The following is a 24,082-nucleotide window of genomic DNA, read 5'->3' on the forward strand; positions in this document are numbered from 1 at the left end:
TGGGTTTCAGTAGATAAAATGATCTTAGTAAACATCTAAGATTTGAATACTTAAATGCTTTTTAAATGTGTTTTTGACTGTAGGACAGTAGTTTGCACCAATTCTGATGAGCAAACAAGTAGCTAAATGTAAAACCAAGTCACCAAAATCTCCAAAAATCTCTAAACACTTCTAACCAAATCATTTAGTGCTGTCAGATATGAAAGTGTCAACAGAACCAGTTTCTGCCGGTGAATCACTTTTTTATCATCACACAGCCATGATCTGCTCTACAACTCACTTGAACAGCTCTTGTTTTTCAAGAGCTTGCTTACTGAATTGGATCAGACTCACATAATTAGGCTTTTAATATAACATAACATGCAACTTTTTAAATGCGTTTTTGATTGTGGGACAGCAGTTTGCACCAATTCTGTAGAATGCTCCATATAACTCCATACAGCCTGCAAATAAATTACCTTTTAATGGACACGTCAAGGTCTTTCAAGCAGTCCACGATAGTGCTTCGATGTCTCTGCACAGCATTGTGGTCTGTCTGCACAGTCTTCAGTAGAGATGTCAATGCCACATATCTGATACAGAGAGAGTAATAATGTCAAAGCCCTGTAATTTTGACAAATCAAGTCTAGTTTGGACAGCAATAAGCTATTTTCATGTCAGAGACAATGAGATCAACATTGGTAATACTCAGTCGATGGATCACTCAAGGTCTTCATCACTCAACAGCAATAAACCACTTGATAATCAAGCCTCAACGTCACGCACCTGATGTTTTTGTCATTGTTGAGAAGAAAACGTCCCAGAATGTTAATTGCTAAAACCTGTAATAAAACAAACAATGGTATTTTTAACCCTTTTCTGCAGACACCATTGAATATGCACTGCCAATCTGAGCAACACTCACCCTTAGTCCACTCTCTGATTTGATGTCCATAATAGTAAGAACCGTTTCATAGAGGATAGCATTGCCTACATTTTTACTCGTCTCTGTGTTTGTTGCAACCTATTAAAAAATAAATCGATGGGAAATCTTTAGAAGGCAGAAAATAATAGTTGCGGTTATAAAGTGGGTGTAATCAGACTGCTTACCTGTGCAAGAATGTCATTCATAGCCTCACTAGAATCATCATCACCCTTTCCCAGAATTCTCAGTAGCCTCAATATCCGCACCTTAAAAATGCCAAGAGACACAGTGTGGCCCAGAGGAGCTCATCAGATTGCTTTAGGGTATAAAGAACAGGTATCACCTCATATGGGCAAAATGGATTGCACTCTAAAAATCAATTTCTTGCAACTGACCAAACAAATGACATGAGGTACATTACGGAATTGAATTCACATCGACTGCAACATTAAAAGTGCTTAAGCGATTTTGTTTTATGGAATGGTACTTGGAAAATCCCTATTACAAGACATATTACTTGAAATGGTGTCCTAAAATAAATGTCTCTGTGGTAAAAGGTATGGAAGCCAGTTTCCACCACTGAATAAAAAAATAAAAAAGGTAATTGCGACTCAATTTTTTTTTAGAATTGCATGATGCAGACAAACTAGCAATTCTAAGAAATGAAGTCAAAATTGCGTGAATGCGCAATTGCGAGTTATAAAGTTAGAATTGCGAGACACAATTCTGAGAAATAGTCAACTCTGAATTCTCAGAATTTTGACTATTTCTCAGACTTGCAACTTTATTTCTAAGAATTGTGTGTCTCGAAATTCTGACTTCAGAATTGCAAATTTAAATCTTGCAATTGTGATTTTCTCAGAATTACGAGTCAAGTCAGAATTGTGAGATATAAATTTGCAATTCTGAGAAGTCTTTTTCCCCTCAAAACTGGACTCTGACTCTCAACTGTGAGTTTTTATCTCAGAATTAAATTATATCTCAGATATCTATATATGAGAATTGTGAGGGAAAAAATAATTGTGATATAAACTAATTGTGAGAAAAATTCAGAATTGTGACAAAAACGTGCAATTCTGACTTTATTTCTCGCAATTATATTATTATATCAAGCATTTCTGAGAAAAAAAGGGCTGTTCAAACAATCAATTGTATCCAAAATTTAATTTTGTTTTATATAATGTGTGTACTGTGTATATTTATTATGTACATAGACACACATATAGTATATATTTTGAAAAAAAAAAAAAACCTCACAAAACAAAGTCAGAATTGCATTATTTCTCACAATTGTAAGTTTGTATCATGCATTTCTGAAAAAAAGTCAGAATTGTGTTTATACCTCACAATTCTGACTTTATTACTTGCAATTCTGAGTTTATAACTCATACTTGTGAGTTTACATCACACAATTCTGACTTTATTTCTAGCAACTGACAGTTTATATTATGCAATTCTGATTTCTCACAATTTAGATTTAATATCATGCATTTCTGAGAAGAAAAGTTAGAATTGTGAGTTTATGTCACACAATTCTGACTTTATAACTCACAATTGCGAGGTCAAATCTCGAATTAATTATATCTCAGATATCTATACATGAGAATTCAAGAAAAAAATAATTGTGTGATATAAACTCACAATTGTGAGTAATAAAGTCAGAATTTCAAGATAAAAACTCACAATTCTGACTTTCTCACAAATGCGAGTTTATATCACGCAATTCTGACGTCATAATTCACAATTGCAAGTTTTTTTATGCAATTCTGACTATATAACTCACAATTGTGAGTATACATCTCACAATTCAGAATTATAATATAACCTGTGAAATCAAATAACCATTTTTTTTAATATATATATTTAGTGGCGGAAACAGGCTTCCATAGAAAGATGTAGAGCAAATTAAAAAAAAGAAAAGAAAGGCTCTGTCACTAATTTTGCATGTTCATATATGAGTCCATATAAGAGAACCAGGAAGTTGAGAGCATGCTGAGATGAATCATTTAAGTAAAGCGAAGAGCAATTTTGCTACCATTGCAAAACCACTGGACTTAAAGTAGCACCGATCTCAGAAAAAGTGGGTGTGTCTACCTCAACGGTAGAACAGAACAGCCGACATCACTTAGGGAACTTTTAAATACAGTAACACTGACAGGAGACAATGTGCCTTTACCTGCAGAAAAGGGTCACTGATGCCAGACACATCGTGCTCAGGGGAGTAGCCTGACATGATCAGGTTCTTCAGGATTCGTACAAGTTGTGGAACCAGCTAGAAAAAAAACAGTGGGAGAAGAAAAGGAAAGACCATCAGCAAGGTTACAGCAGGGTCATGGAGATTTCAAAACAGGACAGCACATAAAAAGGGTCAGTAAGTGTCAATACACGCAAGGCACCCCTGAGTTGATCATCTTCCAATAGATTAGTTTCACTATACATTAAGACATGGAGATCATGTCAGTGTTAACTGTAATTGTTTGGCACTTTTTCTATGTGTATTACTACAATCCTTATTAATTCATTTCATTCATTCAATGGACAATGTGTCCATTTTCATATGTGCCCCCACTATAATGTACATATTGGAAAAACCACAACCCAATAGTGACCGTATGAAAGAGAAATTAATCTAAAGGTAAACGCAGGACAAGTGAAAAATGTATATGATGTCTACGTAATCCTGAATAAAAACAAAAGAAAACACTTAAATGACAACAACTGCAAAATAAACAGTACATCAAAACCAAAAATTGGACTACATCTACAGTGACCATGATGATGAGACTTTGTTGTTTAGTTTTTTTCTTAAAGCATGCACCAGCTATGAAACCAGAATGTCCTCTTACCTTCTCATTCTAACACAATGCAGGAATTGTAACAAAGACAAATGACAGAAAAAATATGAAGTAGATGTTAGGGGGGAATTGGAAAAAAGAGTCACTTTCAGAGAAGAGCTTAACATAATGCTACGGTTATGAGCATGAGAAGTGGGCGTGCTGGCACAGTAGATCAGGCTGGGGGTGGGAAGAGTAGAAGCAGATATATATACAGAGAGGAATGACCCGTATTCATCTCCCAGTGAGATAAACACACCTGCAGCTAAATCCAGGACAAGCATCCAGATTTCAGTACGGACTACAGTCTCATTTCAGTAGTCATGTCAACGCTATCAGCAACAGATAAGAGTGTTTTTGTCTCAGAGTGGCCGACGTGGTGCATAAACACAGTTTTAGAGGTGACTGCTGAAGGTCAAAACATGAATGCTTTCTTACATACCTTCCTGAAGTGAGAGAGCATGTCGGGACTTCGCTCACACATTTCAGTGAGCAGGACAACAGATGTGTGGAGAACTCCTGCAGAAAGCACAGAACAATACAGCGATTTCCTTATCAGATTTCATTATATAACTCATGAGCACGTTTGTTTACATTAGGAAAATGAACAAACCAATGTTCTCCTGTTGTTGCTGAATGTGAAGACTGACTTAAAGGAAAAGTACACTTCCAGAACAAAAATTTAAAGACAATTCTCACCCTCTTGTCATCCAAGATGTTCATGCCTTTTAGGGCTGGGTGATAAATCGATCCCCCTGCGCATTTACCATATTAGAAATACACTATATTTACACTGTATTATAGAAATACATATTTGTGTTTGCGCTCAGGGGAGCTTCAAAGGTTTCTACGTAGGTTTTTGCAACGTAGAGTAATGTATCACGGACATCTCATGAATCCTTTCATAAACAAAGTGTAGAGAGAGTGTAAATAAGAGATTGATTGTACAGTATAGCGAGCGTCGTTGATTATAATAGAGCATTGTGATATTGCGAACCAAGAAGAGTGACAGCTTTTAATAATTTTTAAGGGAGTTTGTAAATAAGATATTGATCTAATACAGCAGTTAAATAAACAAGAAGTTATTATTAAGTGTCGTCAAAAGTAGTCTGAAACAAGTCACAACTGAGCATCTCCACTCAAACAAAGCGATATTTTTTATATACGATACAACTGCAAGAGAAAAGCATGAAAATATATATTTTCATATTTATTTGTCTTACAAACATTTACTGTGTGCGGTATGATAAGAATGGGGCCTGGTGGAAAGCGATCACTGATGCAGTTGCAATGTACATTGCAAAATATATGGTGCCCGTATATATTGTGGAAAACCTGGGGTTTCTTTACATGCTGAAAGTAGTAGGGGGTAAAAAAAAAAAATCGATTTAAATCGTAAATTGGATTTTTTTGTGAAAAAATTGGGGATTTTATTTTTTTAGCCATATATTTTCTCCCTCAAATTCAAAATCGTTCTACATCGCTGTTTTACCTTTTTTGTTAAGGATGTTTGATCTTCTTTGCATGTTCACTTTGCAAACACTGGGTCGGTACTTCTGCAGCAATGTAGGAAATTTTGAAATGATTTTTGAAGTTGAGGGAGAAAATAAGATGGGAGACAGTTTTTCAACATACCCCAACTGTCTTAAACGAGAAAAAGTTCAGGCAGAGCAATAAAAAGACAAGCGCTTAAGGTTGAAAAGTACATAAATTGTAATAAAAAAATTAAAATAAGTAACAGATCATTTTGCTAGAAAGAAAGACTTGCAACCATGTTTGGGATCATTTGAAGCTGCATTTAAACTGCTTTTTTGGAAGTTTAAAATTTGGGGCACCATAGAAGTAGACTATATGGAGAGAAACCCTGAAATATTTTCCTCAAAAAACTATTTCTTGATGACTGAAGAAAGACATGTACATCTTAGATGACAAGGGGGTGAGAATATTATCTGTACATTTTTGTTCTGGAAGTGAACTTCTCCTTTAAACCTGAATGTATTAAAAAAACCTTAAAAAAAAGTTTGCTAATGGTTATGAGTGTCAGCTTCACATTTTTGTTCAATTTGATATGACAGATTTCTGTAATTTTGTACTTTTTAATTAATTTCTGTAATTCTGTTTAATGGAGGACGATGAGCTCGTTTGTTTTTTTGGTAAAAGAAAATTATATTAAAGTCAGGGGAAATAAATTCCCAAGCAATTTATATATTTCCAAGAAAAAGTGTTTTGTTTAGAAAAAATTTTAATGTAACATGAAACAATTTTTCCAACATGTTGAAGGACTAGATCACTTCCAGAACTTACTAACCATCTCATTCAAGATTCATTAATGCTTTCTTCAGTCACAAAGAAATTAAGTTTGAGGAAAACATTCCAGGATTTTTGTCCATATAGTAGACTTCTGTGGTTCTCAATGGTTTAAACGTCCAAATTGCAGTTTCAAGGGCTCTAAATGATCCCAGCCAAGAAATAAGTGTCTTATCTAGCGAAACGATCACTCATTTTCTAAGAAAAATACAAATTTGTATACGCTTAAACCACAAAACTGCATTGAAACTGCAATTTGGAACTTCATACCAATGGGAGCCATACAAGTCCAATATATGGAGAAAAATCCTGGAATGTTTTCCCTCAAAAACCTTAATTTCTTTGTGACTGAAGAAAGAAAGGCACGAACATCTAAGATGACATCGGGACGAATAAATTATTAGGAAGTTTTTATTCTGGAAGTGAACTATACAATGAAAATGTATCTGTTTATCCATTTTTTAATCACAATAAAATGAGACCTATGGGAAGGGTTTCAGAGTGCAGCTCTCACCATGATTTTTCTCGCTGAGCAGGTTTTTTGTTGCTGGCAGGAACATCTCCATCAGCTCCGGGACTTTGCGGATGACGTGAACCGCACACAGTGCTGCCTGGGGGCGAAGAGCTCATGTCAAAACCATTCACACATTCAGAGCGCGACATCCAACTGGACACGAAGTCCACGTTCAGCTGTGAAGGAGTGTGAAATACCTTTTTCCTCAGATAGGAGTTAGACGTTTTGAGGAGTTTCTCCACTTCGCCAGCTAAGTCACGGCACATTTCGGATGAGCCCATGCAGCCCAGGGTGCACAAGGCCAGTCCTTGCACATACTGTGTACTGTGGTTCAAGTCACTGTGCAGAGAGAACATTAGATGTAGAGGATGCACAAAAATGTACCGCATTATTTAAGGGAATGGTTTCTTCAGGGTTCATACAGATACTTTAAAATGAAATTCCAGAACTATCAAGCACTATTTTTTTGATTTTCAAGGACTTCAATCAGAGAGCTCACTTAAACATTGTCTTTTCTTTCAAAAAAAAGAAAAGAAATAAATATATACTAGTATAAACAAAATGACAAAAATAAAGTGAAGCACATGCAAAGTATTACTACTAAAGTATACTACACTTCTACTATAGTAATTTCCTTAAAGGATTAGTATCTGTGTAGTTTTTCTTTGTACTGCCGTAATTCTTTGATGTTTTTGACTGTTTAGAGAGAGAAAAAAAAAACAGACAAAGATTTGTGAAACCACTCCAAAATCCTGATCTGAAACAAACGATTCACCATACGTGCTCTGAAGTCCCAAACCGAATCAAATTATTCAAGAACACGCATCAAAGTCCCAATTTTAAAACAAATGATTCACGTTCCGTGCTCCAAAGTTCCAATCTAAAGCAAATGATTCGTGAACCATCATTTCAGATCAGGACTCGGAACACGAATCATTTGACTTAGATCGAAACTTCAAATTGCGCATCACAAATTAATTGACTTGAATAATTCAATTTGTGAAATGATTAACAAACCCGTCCCGATCTGAATCAAATAATTTGCGATACACAAGTTCTGATCTAAATCAAATTATCTGCGATACAGATCTGAAACAAATGATTCGCAAACCGCTCCAAAGATCCGCTATAAAGCAAATAATTTGCAAACCATCATTTCAGATCAGGACTCGAAGCATGGATCATGAATCACTTGACTTAAGATTGGAATTTGAAATTGTGTACTGCAAATCAATTGATTTGAATAATTCAAGTTGTGAAATGACTCACGAACACGTTCTGATCTAAATTAAATGATTCACGATATGCACTCCAATGTCCCGATCTGAATCAAACGTCTAGTGATACATAAGTTCTCATCTAAATTAATTGATTTGCGATTTGCGAGTCCCAATTTAAGGCTAATGATTTGCGAACCCGCTTCGAGGTCCCTGTCTAAAGAAAATGATTTGCAAACCATTTGATTTTAATAATTCAAATCTGCTAAAATGATTCACTAACCCGTTCCGATCTAAATCAAATTATTTGCAATATGCGCTCCAGCGCCCCAAACTTAAATTAAATGATTCGCGATATGCAAGTACAGTTTTAAATCAAATTATTCGCGATTCGTGATTTGAAGCCCCGATCTGAAACACATGATTTGAGAACCCGCTCCGAGGTCTCGATCTAAATCAAATGATTCGCGATACGTGATCTGAAACAAATGATTCGCGAACCCGCTCTGACGTCCTGATCTAAATCAAATGATTTGTGATACGTGATCCATTTGGAGCGCTTCGAAACAGTTAATCATTTAGCGACACATTGGTTCAACTGATTTGGAGTTTCAAAAAGCTCAATTTCACCCATCACTATGTGCTTTTTAAAATCATTACAAGCGATGTCGAAATTCAAAAATGAATGGTTCTTTTAATTTGATCTGGCTTATACTAGTCAATGGCTTGGAATGAATGATCGAAGTCACGAGTTTGAATCAATCGAGTGGTTCCGGTGTAAATGACTCAATTGATTCGGTTCACTTGTTACTCTTTTTGCGTCTTCACCATGTTTACATGACATTGTCAGTCTTATTACTGGGTTAATTTGCTAGCTTTATGACATAAACTGAAATAAGCGGGAAAAAAAGCGTTGTTTTTAAATCATGTGAATTTTAAATTAAAAGATTTGTGCTTATTGGAAAAATTAAACATTTATTTTAGTATTTTTTTTTTCAATAATTTAAGCACTTTTTCCAAGTACCTCCTTAGGAATATTTCTATTTTCAAGGGTTTTCCATACTTGAAATTGAAAAAAAGCCAAATTCAAGTACTTCAAGCACTTTAAGCACCTTGTACGAACCCTGTTTATTAACTGGTGGGTTGCAGAGAAGTGTAAAAAATAATGCAAAAAATGTATTTGTCCACAGACAGGACAGAAAAATAATTTAAGTTGTACTATGATATTTTGATGCAAATTCATCTAGTTAGAACCGACAGCACTGAAGCAACCAAAGTCATTCATTTTCAGTGAGAGTTGGCAATTATGTGCTCTACTGTTTGAAGCACAAAAACGTTGCATGGTGCTAGCAACACCAAGGTCATGGGTTTAATTCCCAGGGAATGCGCAAACTGATAAAAATTAATACAATGCACTGAATACAATGCAAGTTGCTTTGAATAAAAGGCATCTGCCTAAATGCATAAAACATGGTTCGTTGTGCATGTTTTGTGCAGGGAACTATAAAACAAATTTACTCAATGGACAACAAAACTGTACATTTTTAGAAATTAACAATGTAAAATCTGAGTGCCCAAGAAAAATCAGTTGAGATAATGACAATAACATGTCGCACTGGTTTGGCTTTTTTGTTTTTTCCAAAAAGGAAGATGTGCAATAAGATTTTTGAGAGATACTAAATGGAACAAAAGAAAGAAATGCAATTTAAAATGCCATCACATACAAGAAGCAGCTTCCAATCATCCTGCACTTTACACTCTCCTCCTACAACAGTCACATTAAACTCCCACCAATCACACAGCCAGATGTGATTCATAAGAGTGTTGAGACAAGATGAAATCCTCAGCTCACTCACTTCTTGATGCAGTTCGTCATTAATAGATGGACGTCCTGCCTCTCGTCCAGAAGCAGCATGGCTCCCAGGTATCCTATCCGTTTGTCTGTGAATTTCTGTGATGCAATCAGTTTCAGGCACTCCAGCTGAAAATTAGATTTTGCCCATCAGTAAAATTCTGTCTGCTTAAAGTGGTCCTGTAGTTTCTGAAATACTGTTTTCTTACCTGGCCAAAGTGTGCCGGGTAGCCCAACATGTGCATATAAAGCAGCTTAGCCACATTTCTACAGCGGTATGTGTTGTCCTCTTCTCTAAAAGATGACCTAATGGCAGCACACTCTTTCTGGATCATCTCTCGCTCCTCGGCCTGGGTTCGAGCCGTCCGGATTGTCCGGATCAGCTCCCGCAGTCTGATCGGAGCTGGCATCCTCTGTAATGAAAGCACAGCGTCAGCCTGTGGAGTGTCACAGCAGTACCAATATATCTGCCACAAAGACAAATGATGATTTATACAATGCTTGCGTTTGCCAGAGCAACATGAGATCAAACAAAGATGAAACAATGGCACAGGTTTCAGCAGTAGTTCTTCTCAAATGAAACCACGCAAAAAATTGCGACGGGAATATTAGAACAGCTTTGGAGACGAATTTCATGTGTTCTTGTCGTCAGATGCCGAAAACACTGTGATATTGATCATATTGTTTATTGCCCAGCCCCAGTAAATTTTATATATACACTCTACCAGTCAAAAGTTTTTGAACAGTAAGATTTTTAATGTTTTCAAAGAAATTTCTTCAGCTCACCAAGCCTGAGCAGAAGAGACTGCTTTAAAAACATCAAAAATCTTACTATTCAAAAACTTTTGACTGGTAGTGCATATTATTTGTGTTTAAGATACTGAAAATGCAATGCTTTATAGTTTTCCCACTAAACCTAAAACTTTTGTTGTGTTACATCTCAGTCCCAGATTCACAATGAGAGCTTTGTTGATATAAAACTATCAAAATTAAGGGTTAGGTTCACATAAAAATGAAAATTAGCTCATTATTTATTGAATAAAGGCCTCCTGTAGCTAATTGATGTGTGCTTGTAAGAATAATATCCATTTTTAAAACGTAATAAATCACTTTAATCTAGCTTGAGCTAACAGTCGTACATGGAAGCCGTCCCGGGCAGATGACGTAGGACATCAGTGCTGTGCATGCGCCGCTCAGAAGTGACAAATGCGAGCGTGCAGTAAAGAAATGTCAGAGAATTTCAATATAAGCCTAGAGGAAACTGTGCTTCCTTTGCTCCTGTAAACAAACGTTGGTTTTCACGAGACACACAGCTGCATACAGTTGCATATGACGTCATCCACCCGGGATGGCTTGTGTATAACAGTTCAAGCTAGTGCAACCTAGACCTTTATTCACCCCCCCTTGCGAGTCACTTTTTTTTTTTTTAATGGATGGATGTGCTTTATGGGACTTGTTTTGGACTGTTGAAGAGAAACACCATTACCGTTATAAAGCTTGGAGGAGCCAGGATCATTTTTAATACATCTCAGATTGGATTCATTTGAATGAAGGAAGTCATATACACCTAGGAAGCCGTGAGGCTGAATAAATAATAAGCTAATTTTCATTTTTGGGAAAACTAAACCTTTAACATAGTTTAAAAGTTTAAAAACACATTTATAGCTGCCTGGGTTTAATTTCATTAATTTATCTGGTCTTAAACGCCCCCTAAGAAATGCATCCAAATGGGGTCAGATGAATCTGAAACCAGCCTAATTATACAGGCTGTCCTTAAGGCCAATTAGCTGACTAGACGTTCAAGCAACACACTAGTTGATTTTTAAAATATGCAGTTTTGTACATTCCCATTCAATAAAAAAAAACTACTGTAAATTCTAAATCTTTTCAGACCTTTTTAGACACCAGGCTTAATGAATGATATTTATATAACAAATTTCTCACGATATTAACTAATAAATTAGCTTTAACAGCCATCAACAGCAACTGGTTGTCAAATCTAAATGAAGCGTTGCCATATTAATGATGTAAATAGGGAAATCGCTCTTGCTCCGCAAGATAAATTAAGCACAAAACCCTAAAGCACTCTCTTGATCAGTTCTGCAGAGCTCCAAGGATCCCGAAGGACGCAGAGCATCTCGTAATTGACTAGCACATGTGGCGATCATTTCTATGGGGACAGTCAGTCTGGAAAAGGCAGACATCAGAGTATGGCCATAATCAGCTCCATCAGCCAATGTGACACAAGCAGGTGGAATCACCTGTGAAATTCCATTCCTTCAACAGAATCAGGTTTCAATCCACTGGAGGCTGATTAAAAATTAAAAGGGGGCGCATACAAAGTGGTAAGATTACATGACTACCTATTTCTACAACATTGAATCCAGGTTTAACGCAAACATCTGGAGCAGGGGTGGGCGATATGGCTTATTTCTGGATTTTTTCAGAAATATCACGATTTTATCACGATTCTTTGTCATGTTGGTTTTACTATTTTGCAAGTTGTCTGAGCAGTACAGCCAAACTAATTTCCCTATTTTAAAACTAAAGCCTTAGAAGGTAACAAAATATAAAATAAAAAGAATGGCAGATGTTTAGGCCAAAGTGGGCAAAGATAAAAATCTGTCATTATTTTAATGATTTTGTTATTAAAAAATAAGAACAAAGATAGGCCACGTTACAAATAAACATAATATACAAATAAACAAACAGCGCTTTAATTTTCAGGGACAGTAAGTGTATTTAGCAGTAGCATTTAAGGAATTGAATTAACAAATAAACATAAAACACTATATACAAATATTATATACTGACTTAAAGCAACTGTATTAAAGTTCTTCAGTCAATAGCAGTGAGTGAGTTTTCTTTGAGTTTTGTTTTTTTAGCCTACCATCACCAAAAAAAAATGACAGTTCTGTCATCATTTACTCACTTGAGTGTTTTTTTTTTAACTCTAATTTGTTTCTGTTTTCTGTTGAGCATAAAACTTAAAGAATGTGGGTAACCAAACAGTTGCTGTCCCCAGTTATTTCCATAATATTTTATTTATTTTTGCCACTATCAAAGCCAGTGGGGCCCAGCTACTGTTATCCACAATCTTTAAAATATCTTCTTTTGTGCTCAGCACAAGAAAAAAAAAAAATTAACAGAGGTTTGGGACAACATGCAAGTAAAATTTTGGGTGAACTGTCCTTTAACTGACAATCCACTGCATGTTTAATGCTTCTAATATACAGGCGTGCATCCGTTTTTCTGTTCACTTTCACTTTAGACATAACCAGTTGAGTTTATATGTAATCCTTGTGTGTTTTCGGCAGTATTAGCGAATCAGACGTGAAAAACGCTGTTCGACAGACTTTTAGCACTTCAGGTGTACACGCTCAGAAAGCGCATGCCAGAACAGCATGCAAACGAAATAACGTTATTTAACCAGAAAGGCTTTAGAGCACATGCAAATAATGTACTTTTGTGATTGCGAATAAGTGCAGTGTCCCATGAGTGAATGTATGTCATGTTGTACAGTATATTAGGACAGAGGCACACTGTAGCAAAATACTACCATATTTTTTTTCAAAAGCAGATCGTTCAGACATTTTAATCGTCCACGATCAAAAATAGGCATATTGCACACCCCTAATCTGGAGCAACCAAAAAAGGGCACTTTGACTTCACAGAAGGAGAAGATTTTTACGTGATAGGGTTATACGGTACTAAAGTTAATTTTGTTATCTTTGCTTTCCAAAAATTCTATCTGACATCTAATCAAAAAAGAAACCCAATGAACATACATTAGCATCCCAAATGAAGGAAAAAAATTGGATATACAGGTAAAGAGAGCACAGAAAGTAAAGGTCACAGTAACACCTGCCGCACAGGAGAAAACAGACCTTCAGCTCATAAACAGTGAGAATTAGATGGTTATTAGCATGGAAGGAGTGAAATGAGGCTGCTAATAGAAAGAGAAGGCTCATCTATCAAAAAACCCTCTCTGGATTATTGTAGGAAGGCGTAGTAGGATGTGCGGGGACAGCTGTGTGGCAAAAAGAGCAGTTAAATATATGATCGAGGAGCATATAAACAGACTGAGCAGGAAATGAGTCATCCAGCAGACTGAGGTTGAATGGCCATGGCATTCAAGGTCAAGTATTACAGTACTTTCACCCCACACAACGCGGTGATGGAGTGTATGGATGGTGTGAGGTCACCTTGTAATTAAATGTAAGTTGCAAAAGCAAGTAATCAGTGGCACTGGAAAGACGAAGCACTACAAGTGGTTTACTGCTCTGAGATCGCACATTAATCACACCAGGAGATCCATCTCACACACACACATACATACATACATACAGAGCCAAGATGCAACACAAAGTTAATATTCCTCCCTTCCTCCATGCAGAGATGAGAGCCGCTTTTGGCTCTCCATCACAGAGGAGCCCCGCACTTTAAATCTGTTAGCATGCAGCACCTAATTAAGCTGCTCGAACCAGAAAGGAACTACAGTAATTACTTGCTAAACAAAGACATTCTCAGCATCTCCCTGCAGAACAACAAAAGTTACCGTCGCAAATGGATCGAGAGCGCAACGAAAAGCGTTTAGCGACAAATATGCAATGTCATTGTCCAATTAGGCATGAAGTCATAAAGGCAAAGTGTTATTCCGAGGAATAAAACATGTAGCGGTCTTTATAATCAAGCTCACAGTTTTGTTAAAAACACATTTTAAAAAGAGAAATGTAAAGAAATGACAGATAAAGTGACATTCTTGCTATCATATTACAGAATTCCTCCACTTCCAGAATAAAAATTTCCTGATGATTTACTCACCCCCATGTTATCCAAGATATTCATGTCTTTCTTTCTTCAGTCGCAAAGAAATAAGGTTTTTTTTTTTTAGGAAAACATTCCAGGAATTTTCTTCATATAGTAGACTTCAATGGTGCTCAACAGATTGAAGGTTAAAAATGCAGTTTCAATGCAGCTTAAAAGGGCTCTACACAATCCCAGCTGAGAAATAATGGTCTTAAAAATAATGTCGAAAAACTCCCATCTCATTTTCTCCTCCAACTTCAAAATCGTCCTAAATCACGGTTTTGCCTTTTTTGTAAAGAAATTTTTTTTGCACTTTCACTTTGTAAAACCCTAAATTTCAACTTATATTGAAATTAGTTTTGCATTTCACTCAACTGTTGTTTTTGAAAATATCCTTTTGATTGTTTAAAAAAAAAGGGAAGTTCAGTATGTTTTAGTGTTTAAGTATGCGGGTTTAGGAAAAGCTTTAACGTCACTACTGAAAATGTGCTGTAATTACTGAAACATGGGATGTTTTGTCAAAAATAGAAGTATACTGAATTATCAACTAAGATGTCATGACAGTGTTTGGTTCAATGAATATTCAAACTAACAAATCCTTGGGTTTAAAATTAGTATGATCAACTTATTGCCCCTTACAAAGAAAAACTGGATTCAAAGTACAACAAATCTCATAAATCACATTTGAAATATTATTAAATTCTGATTGTTATTGATTTACTTATGAATACATTTTAATAAAATAGAAACATTTATATATTTAGAAGAAAGATGCGAGCAAAATCTTAATAGGTCAATGTAACCCTTATTAGTAAACTATGTTACTGCGTTTCAGTAGTATTTGTGGAGAGGACAATCTATTCCAAAACTTTCTGAAAATGCAATGAGAATTAACTGCACAATTACTACATGTGTACCTTGGATATTGTATATTTGCATAGAAACTTGTGGAAAATAAAAATATCAATACATTTCCAATTCTGACATTGAGGTGCACATACACATTATTTTCCCCATTATTTTCTGAACGGCTCCTTCATGTGAAAAATTTCCGAAAGTACAAATATTTAATGTTGTTTTCGATTAATAAGGAGTCATAAAAGCTACTTACATATAAACTCTAATAGAATTAGCATTGGAAATTAGGGCTTGAGATATCTCAACGTCATCTGATACTTAAAATTTGACCATGTATTAAATAAAATATTACAGTTAAAACAGGCAGAAATAGATAAAATTGTGTAAACATGAGAAGCAAACCCAAAAAGGCTCAGAACCACTTTTTTCTTCTTTTTTTTTTTGGACAGACAAAAGCACACAATCAAACCAGCGTCTCGACTATCACATTTTTTCCCCTTCAGTAAGCTCCAGCAATAAGTAACTAGCCTCTTGTATTGTGTCAGATGCCTTCACACAGTTCTTGGTCTTCCGCCAGTTCGATGAAAGCCAAGTCTTCTTTCTTTGAGGCAGGGATACTTCATTTCTAAGTGCCTCTTCAGCTTACTTGGCACTATGTTAGCATTAGCAAACCTCTCCATGCAGATGACACGCAGGCTAAGGGCAATTAGCAGCCCTGGCTTAACTTAAGCTGCAAACAAGACTGTTCTTAAAACTTCTAGTTGGGGGGGATATCTTTGCACAGGCAGGCTGCATATTCTTCTGAATGACAATAATGAAATGATAGAGTCTGTATATATAATTTATCATTTTTAGTGCCAAACCAATACAATCAGTCAAAAAGGATGGAGGAAATTGTGGAGCAATTATTGGGACATCATCTGCTTGAATGCGGTCAAAAGGATGCCGTAAGGCATGACATGCAGCAGATGTTACTATACGCTGCATTTACCAATCAAAAACTACTCACTTTATAACACAGGTAGTGATTTGGCGCAGTCAAGCAATACTTCACCCAAAAACAAAAGACCTGTATAGATGTGGAGCACAAAAGAAAACATCTAATTAGGGATGCTCATTTCGGTTAATTTTCCTGACCGACAACCGCTGCTCGTTATCCGAACATTAACCGTTAACTGATAAAATTAGAATAATAAATTAGTTTAAAATAAAAATAGATTGCACGAGTATCTGTGATGATACATTAAAAATACAGGCAAATGTTTTATTTTAACGTGCAAACAGCAGCATACAGAGCAAGAACAAAAACTGTATTGACATATACTTAAATTATCACGCATCAGCAGCGGTTCTGAGAACAGAGAAAATCTGAATGAAAAAAAAAAAAGAATAATATAAATAGGCCTACACTAAATATGTATAAATTAAATAACTACCTAAGATGACAAAACTAAAACACACAATCCTTTTATGCGCTTTGAAGAACTGTACCAGTCTTATTCTTCTCGTCGGACATAAAAATATATAGCAGGCCAGCCAATACCTCAGTGCGCCTAGTTTTTAACATATCCACATGCTGTACGGATAGGCAGGACCGCTGCCTGTTAACTCTTAGATCTGCGAAAAAAACACCATCACAAAAACCCTTTCAATTTGCGGTTCGGGACTTCCATCCACTGTCATATGCGTGAGGAGAAGCGCGTGTTTTACAGCGTTCAGCAACAGCCAATCACAGACATGTATGTTGATTTGATGATCAGTGTGGCCAATCAGAGGAGGCTATGTTACAATCCACTCACCAACCAAAGTGCCGGTTTCAGTTTTGCTGATTTCTACACTTTCGCGAAATCTCTTATTAAAACAAAGAAAGTGTTGGCATTATATAAATAAGAGATTAATTGTGCAGTGTAAAGGTTATTTTATTACTTCTTAATAACTTTATGAGATTGCGATGAACTACTCTAGGATGAGTGATAGCTTTCCAGTGATTGTAACGGGAGCGCATATTGCGCACTTTCTAGACTATAATTCATTCAGAATTTGAATACATTCACTCACAGATTCACTCTCTGATAACCCAATAACGCCACTTGCCATTGAGTCGCATATACTACATCTGTTTACTAAGTAAAGGTGAAGTGAAATATGTCTGTACAGCCACACTGCACGTGTCGACACGCGCGCGAGTAAACAGATAACTTACAAATAGCATTATTTCTTTCACCATGCAGCAAACGTAAAAAAAAAAAAAAAAAAAAAAAAAGAATAGAAAAAAAACCCTTTTAAACCATTTAACTGATAGTAATAATCGGGTAAAATTCTTACTGTCGGTTAACGGTTAAACGGTCAATATGAGCATCCCTACATCTAATTAGTCAACAGGGTCTAAAACCATTTTTAAAATGTCTTGCCGTTTCTTGCAGTGAGAGTAAATTGCATTTTTTACTGTTTTGTACATTTACGAGCATTTAAAGACATATAGCTCCTGGTGGACTTTCCCAATAATTAGTGCTGCTTTGGATAAAAAGTGTACCGTTACAAAAGTAGTCCAAACCATCCAAAGTTTAAGAGTGGGATTCTTATCAAAATATGCCTGCCTGGCATTGCAAAACTATGATAGATCGACTTTGAATTGGCTGCATTTTACTCCCACAGGCCCTACTCTCCCCTGTACGTCATTTGCACAGCACAAAGATTAAAGTTAGGCCTACATCAGGATATGATGCCGTTTAGACGGCTCAATCAAGGGAACACATCCAAACACTGTAAATCACAGCTGTGCATAAGCAGATCATCAGCTTCATGACAGCTTGTGATTCAGCATCCAACATTTTGACATCAGTACTGTCATAACCTTTAAAGATCAATGAAGGAGGAACTCCCCTTTATGACAATAAAGCATGACAGCACACACCTAGCCTGGCTGCATGATACACCTTGAGAGCAAAAGGACGCATGCCTTGTTCCAAAAAAATGCAGGACTGCTTGTCATACACACGCTCTTCCACTTACTGCTTAGAAGAAGAGGTACAATAGAGGGATTAAGGTGACCTTAGGTGGGGTAGCTTTATAGTTTAAGAGAAGAATAGTTTCTCCAAGGTCAGCTTTTCGTGACCATACTTTCCATTCCTGGATAATAAGAGCATTGTGGGTCTCCTGCCAAAGGCATATAGTTGCAAACATTGGGAACCTCTGGTAAACGGATGACCTAAGGAGATCTGTTGCACAGGAAAAGCAATTCCACTTGGAATAGACCATTTCAAAGTAGAATTTGCTGACAACATCTGATTTTATAATTATATCGGTTTAGTAAAATGACACAAGAACAGACTAAAACCACAAAAGCAGGTGTAGTACAATAATATTATACCAATTAATATCCAATCACTAAAGGTGGATGTAAATATACACTAACATTGTGCCAGGTTATGATAATGAAAACAAACAATTTTTCGTGATAATTTTAACTGTGAGCCTGAGAGAGCTGCATTCAGGTAACGAGAGAAAATATCCCGATCTCTGTGTCGACACATAGTGAGGATTTCTCTCACACCTGCCTCCAGAGAGTCACGTCTGATCACATGGAAGCTGTGCTTAGCAACTAGGAGAAAAGCAAAAAAATTATAACCTCCTCAAGGAGATGACCTGGAGTTTCACTGAACAGTGAAACTAAACAAAAACAGCAAATCATGGTTAGTTGTTTTAAATATTCACTGCTTACAAAGAACTAAAACGTCTTACTCTACTAAGAAGTGTTAATAAAGCTGAATGTTTACTAGTAGTGATGCACATTTTACCTTACCAAAACTAAAATTAAATTCAGCAGAAAACCAAACATTTTGGTATTTCAATTTTGGGGAACTGAACTCTGTAAGCTGTTCTCGGGTAATAAACCAGTTATAGTAAAACAGTTGCCTCATGTGTGCCCTGGACCACAAAACCAGTCTTAAGTAGCACAGGTATATTTGCAGCAATAGCCAAAAACAAAACATTGTATGGGTCAAAATTATTAATTTTTCTTTTATGCCAAAAATCATTAGAATATTAGGTAAAGATCATGTTCCATAAAGATATTTTGTAAATGTCCTACCGTAAATATATCAAAACTTAAATGTTTGATTAGTAATATGTATTGCTAAGAACTTCATTTGGACAACTTTAAAGGTGATTTTTTCAATATTTCGATATATATTGGCACCCTCAGATTCCAGATTTCCAAATGGTTGCATCTCAGCCAAATATTGCCCTATCCCATCAAACCATACATCAATGGAAAACTTGTTATTCAGCATATTTCAAAAATTAACTTTAACGACTGGTTTTGTGGTCCAGGGTCACATATTTCAACCAAACAAATTTTGCTTATTGCTACTCCAGCATAATTTTCAGTCATGGTAAAATGTGTCCACACTGCTGGTGTTTACCTTTTGTATCTTATCCACATTTTCTGCACAAAATAGGCTTTTACACAGTCAAAACATCATTAGAGAAGTGCTAGCTTTATGCTAGATTTATGACATCCAGAAACCATTTCAGTTAAAACCAAAAATTCATGTTCAGATCTTCCATTTCTGATATTGCAGTGCATCACTAACTAGTTAAGTATTAAAGTACTAACATATAATGAGTAATAAAACCACAACCAAAAGGAAAAAGACACTAGTCACTATTGTGTTACCTGGTAGTAATAAAATTACTAGAAGTATTATATCACATTTGGTAGACTGCCCCAGTAAAAAGAAAAAGTTTAAGAGTGGAACAAAATTCGAAAAAGATACTATTTTAAGTGTAAAATAAATTGTTAAAATGCCTCACAGCGTCATTATTCACAGGGGGGGGGGGGGGATGACCTGTCAATTTTATAACAGAGAATTTAATCTCATAGACACAAGATACTAAGGAAGTCTAGCAATAAAGAAATAATTTAGGGCCAACATATGACAGAGAAATGAGCTGTGTTTATCTGAAGATCTATTGGAGCTGTCATGAGTACTCCCTGCCCTTAAAATGACAAAGAATTTAAAATATATGATTATTAAACTTACGCCTTGGATTTGCCTCATTTCTTTAATAACATGCTGCTATCAATAGTGACAAACTTTCTTGGTGTAATGGACATTGCCGTCTTTAATGCCGTCACTATAGTTATCAGAGTTAAGAATACGGTTGTTTATTCAAATACAGATATTCAGCAGCCACTTTAATCTGCTGAACGAACAAAACAGTTTCAAGACTCGCACCTGTAAGCAAATCCTGCTGTCAGTCCCAAATAGTGGCTGTGAACTCATTTGTATTGCTGATAGATGCCTATTAGTTATCTATAATAAGTATTTTTGTTGGAAAATGTTTGAATGAAGCACTGAAAGATACCTGACATAACTATTTACTGATGAATTACCTAAAGAGTTAATAGATTAATCATAAAATTATAAAATTGTTCCAAGTAAACAATTGATAGATGAAGCAGAAAAGATCATTAAATGCAGCTTCATAATTCATTTACAGAAGTAAAGACACTCTTGAATAGGACAGAGAATGCAAATCTAAGCCAGGAATCATGCAAACTGCAGTAGGGACTGTGGGAGGACACGTTTACACATGGTCACTTCCTATATTTCTGTAACCTTACTCCACAATCACAAGGAAGAGATGCCAACTCGCCATTCATTTGTCCATCACAAGCCAACGGGTGTCAAGACATGACAAACAGACAACATTTCAGACAGCATTAATACATAGAGTACTATATATAGAGTACAACAACAAGTATGGTTTAATATCTCCCTCGATCCCACCTGGTGACTTGACAAACTAAAACACCTAAAACACACAACAAGTTACATCATACATCCTGCATTCTTCACCCTACCACTGCTAAAGTTACATTACCTCAACCAAAAACACCCTGACTGTTCATTCTGTCAAATTAAGAGATTGTTTGCGGTTTTGATGTTTGTGGACCCATCCCCTTGCCTTGCGCTACAACGTCAAGCCATTAGAGTGCTAAGCTAAATGATAAACAGTGAGATGATGGACCATTAAGCTGTGGTAAAACACAAGCTCGTTTTAGATCTCTTCGCGAGTATTAATACTCATTTCTAAGCCCTTTAGATTTCAATGAGTACCTGTGTTATTCCTCCGTAATGTCGGTGAATGAAGTGCTGCGTGTGTCCGTTGCTATCTGACTGGAGTCTAACGTTAGTCAGGCCTCAAATTGAGCGTCGATTTGACGGAGGATTTAACACACACCTCAACGTCAAACCCACTGAAACGTTCACAAACTACCGCCCAACTGGAATTTCTCGTTGCCTGTGAAACTACAACGCAAGTGATAGTTTATCAAGCGGCGACCGTTAGCGCCTCAGCTTATGACAGCGTCCCGGTGCGAGAGGCTCGCAAACTGCCTTTAGCATTAGCCTGTGCGCTCCACTTCCTATGCAGACAGAGTCAACCAGAGCAAACGCGAATAAACCAGAGCTGCTCAACAGCTCCGAGCTAAAGTGTCATAAACGAAGTCTTTTATGAGATTAAAATAAGCTTCCACTCACCAGCCGTTATGATACCAGAAAACAAGTGCAATCTTCTCAATCGACGGAAGGAGGAACGGACCAGACATTCAAAATGGCGGCGCTCCCAGCCTCAGCACTTCTACCGCAGGCGGAAGGTTACATTGACTGATGTTCAGAACTTCAAATGCGGATGTAAGAAGGTGCGACCTGCTCTGGTAGTAACGTTAAATGATGCTGTGAGTTTAGGGTTTTTATGAGTATTGTCAACATTTATTACCGTGTTCAAGAGCATGAATTAAGGTATTCGATCAAATGCCTTGCATAGTCACTATTATAAATTCATATTGCGAGATGCTCTATCCACCATACTGTTGTAAATCCCAAGCTGCGTTTACAGGGGAACTCGTGACACTGTGCACGGTTTTACTCGTGTTGTTTCCGTGGAGTACAGTTGTGTTTTAACGCTAGGCTACGTGTCATTGCGGCGGATGACTTGCCCAAAGAGCCGTGCTGCGGTCCGCACCTCACCTCGTGGCAGTCAGTGATGACGTCACCCGTGCAATGTTGTGGCACTTCCTTTGGGAGTCACTGGACTGGTTCTCTTCAGTAAGCCAGGGGTCGTTCGGTCGACCTGAGGAGTAATTTTGCGGTTAGGATTGGCACTAGAGAGGTTTCTAACTAGGTTCGTAATGATAAATACTTCTGGAACAGGAACTGATGCTAAGGAGACTCAAATTTGATGACTTGGCAATCTACCTACCTAAAATATAAAGGCAGCTATTTTCCTTTATATATATATATATATATATATATATATTGCTCACCAAACCTGCATTTATTTGATCCAAAATACAGCAAAAGCTGTAATATTGTAATTTTTTTTTTTTTTTTACTATTTTAAATAACAGCTTTCTATTTAGATATATTTTAAAGTGTAATTTATTCCTGTGATTTCAATACTGAATTTTCAGTATCATTACTCCAGTCTTCAGTGTCACAAGATCCTTCAGAAATCCTTCTAATATGCTGATTTGCTGTTCAAAAAATATTAGCAATACGTAAACCATTTGAGTACATCTTTTTCAGGATCATTTATCTGAAATAAAAAGCTTTTGTAACATTATACACTATATACTATTAAAAAAAAAAGATTTTTTGGGAAAAAAATGATAGAAATGATTACTTTTATTTAGCAAGGATTCTTTAAAGTGATCAAAAGTGATGATTAAGACATTTATAATGTTACAAAAAAAATATTTTTCTGATAAATGCTGTTTCCCTGGACTTTCTATCCAAACCTAAACCTGAAAAAAAAAAATCTACTGTTTTCAACATAAAAAATAATAAAAAATGTTTTTAAGCAGCAAATCAGAATATTATAATAATTTCTGAAGGTTCATGTGACTGGAGTAAGGATGCTAAAAAATCAGCTTGGAAATCACAAGAATAAATTCAAAATATATTCAAATAGAAAGCTGTTATTTTAAATAAGACAAATTTCTAAGTTTTACTGTTTTTGCTGTACTTTGGATCAAATAAATGCAGGCTTGGTGAGCAGAAGAGACTTCTTTAAAAATCATTACTTTTGACTGGTAGTGTACATATACATAGATGCTTAATAAAATGCTTTCTTTCTTTATTAAAATGAATGCCTCTCTTCTCTCACTATTATATATATATACACACACACACACACACACACACACACACACACACACATAATATAATATTATTTATGTTTCCTTAAGATACATATTTTAATATACAAGGTATACATTTATTTATTTTTCTTTCTTTCTTTTTATTTTTACATGCATACATAGAAAAAAATAGAAGAAATCTTAATATTTCTTGCTCTGAATTCCTATTCATACAGCGAATACTTTAATTACCACCAAATCTTTCCACGGCGGTCTATAAGGAAGAGAATATTAGAATGATTTCTGAAAGATCATGTGACTGCAGTAATGATGCTAAAAATTCAGCTTGGAAATCACAGGAATAAATTACATTTTAAAACATATTCAAATAGAAAACTGTTGTATAAGTGCTGTGCTTTGGATCAAATAAATGCAGACTTGGTGTGAAGAAGAGACTTATTTAAAAAAATTAAGAATGAAATTAGAAAGATAGTGTGTTGTTTCCAAAGTGAAATAATTGCTTTCATACTGTAAATATACACAAAATCTTGTAATAATGTTATGTTGTATAATATATTATTAATTGGTTTTTATCACTGCTAACACCCCAAAATATGATGATCCATCTTCCTAAAATA

General features: G+C 35.9%; 1 protein-coding gene across 1 annotated transcript; it reads right to left on the bottom strand.

Annotated features, from left to right (window-relative positions):
- Positions 1-454: 454 nt before the first annotated feature.
- LOC141332404 (AP-1 complex subunit gamma-1) lies at positions 455-22,252 on the bottom strand. Its single transcript, XM_073837543.1, has 11 exons — positions 21,844-22,252; positions 9,838-10,041; positions 9,633-9,757; positions 6,757-6,898; positions 6,560-6,656; positions 4,181-4,257; positions 3,081-3,176; positions 1,090-1,170; positions 905-1,003; positions 766-821; positions 455-572 (listed from the first exon to the last, which is right to left on the bottom strand). Exons 2-11 carry the CDS (start codon positions 10,036-10,038, stop codon positions 455-457), a joined length of 1,092 nt encoding a protein of 363 aa, XP_073693644.1. The 5' UTR covers positions 10,039-10,041; positions 21,844-22,252.
- Between the last annotated feature and the right edge of the window lie 1,830 nt (positions 22,253-24,082).

The sequence above is a fragment of the Garra rufa genome, chromosome 3, assembly GCF_049309525.1.
Source record: "Garra rufa chromosome 3, GarRuf1.0, whole genome shotgun sequence".
Classification (NCBI taxonomy): Eukaryota; Metazoa; Chordata; class Actinopteri; order Cypriniformes; family Cyprinidae; genus Garra; species Garra rufa.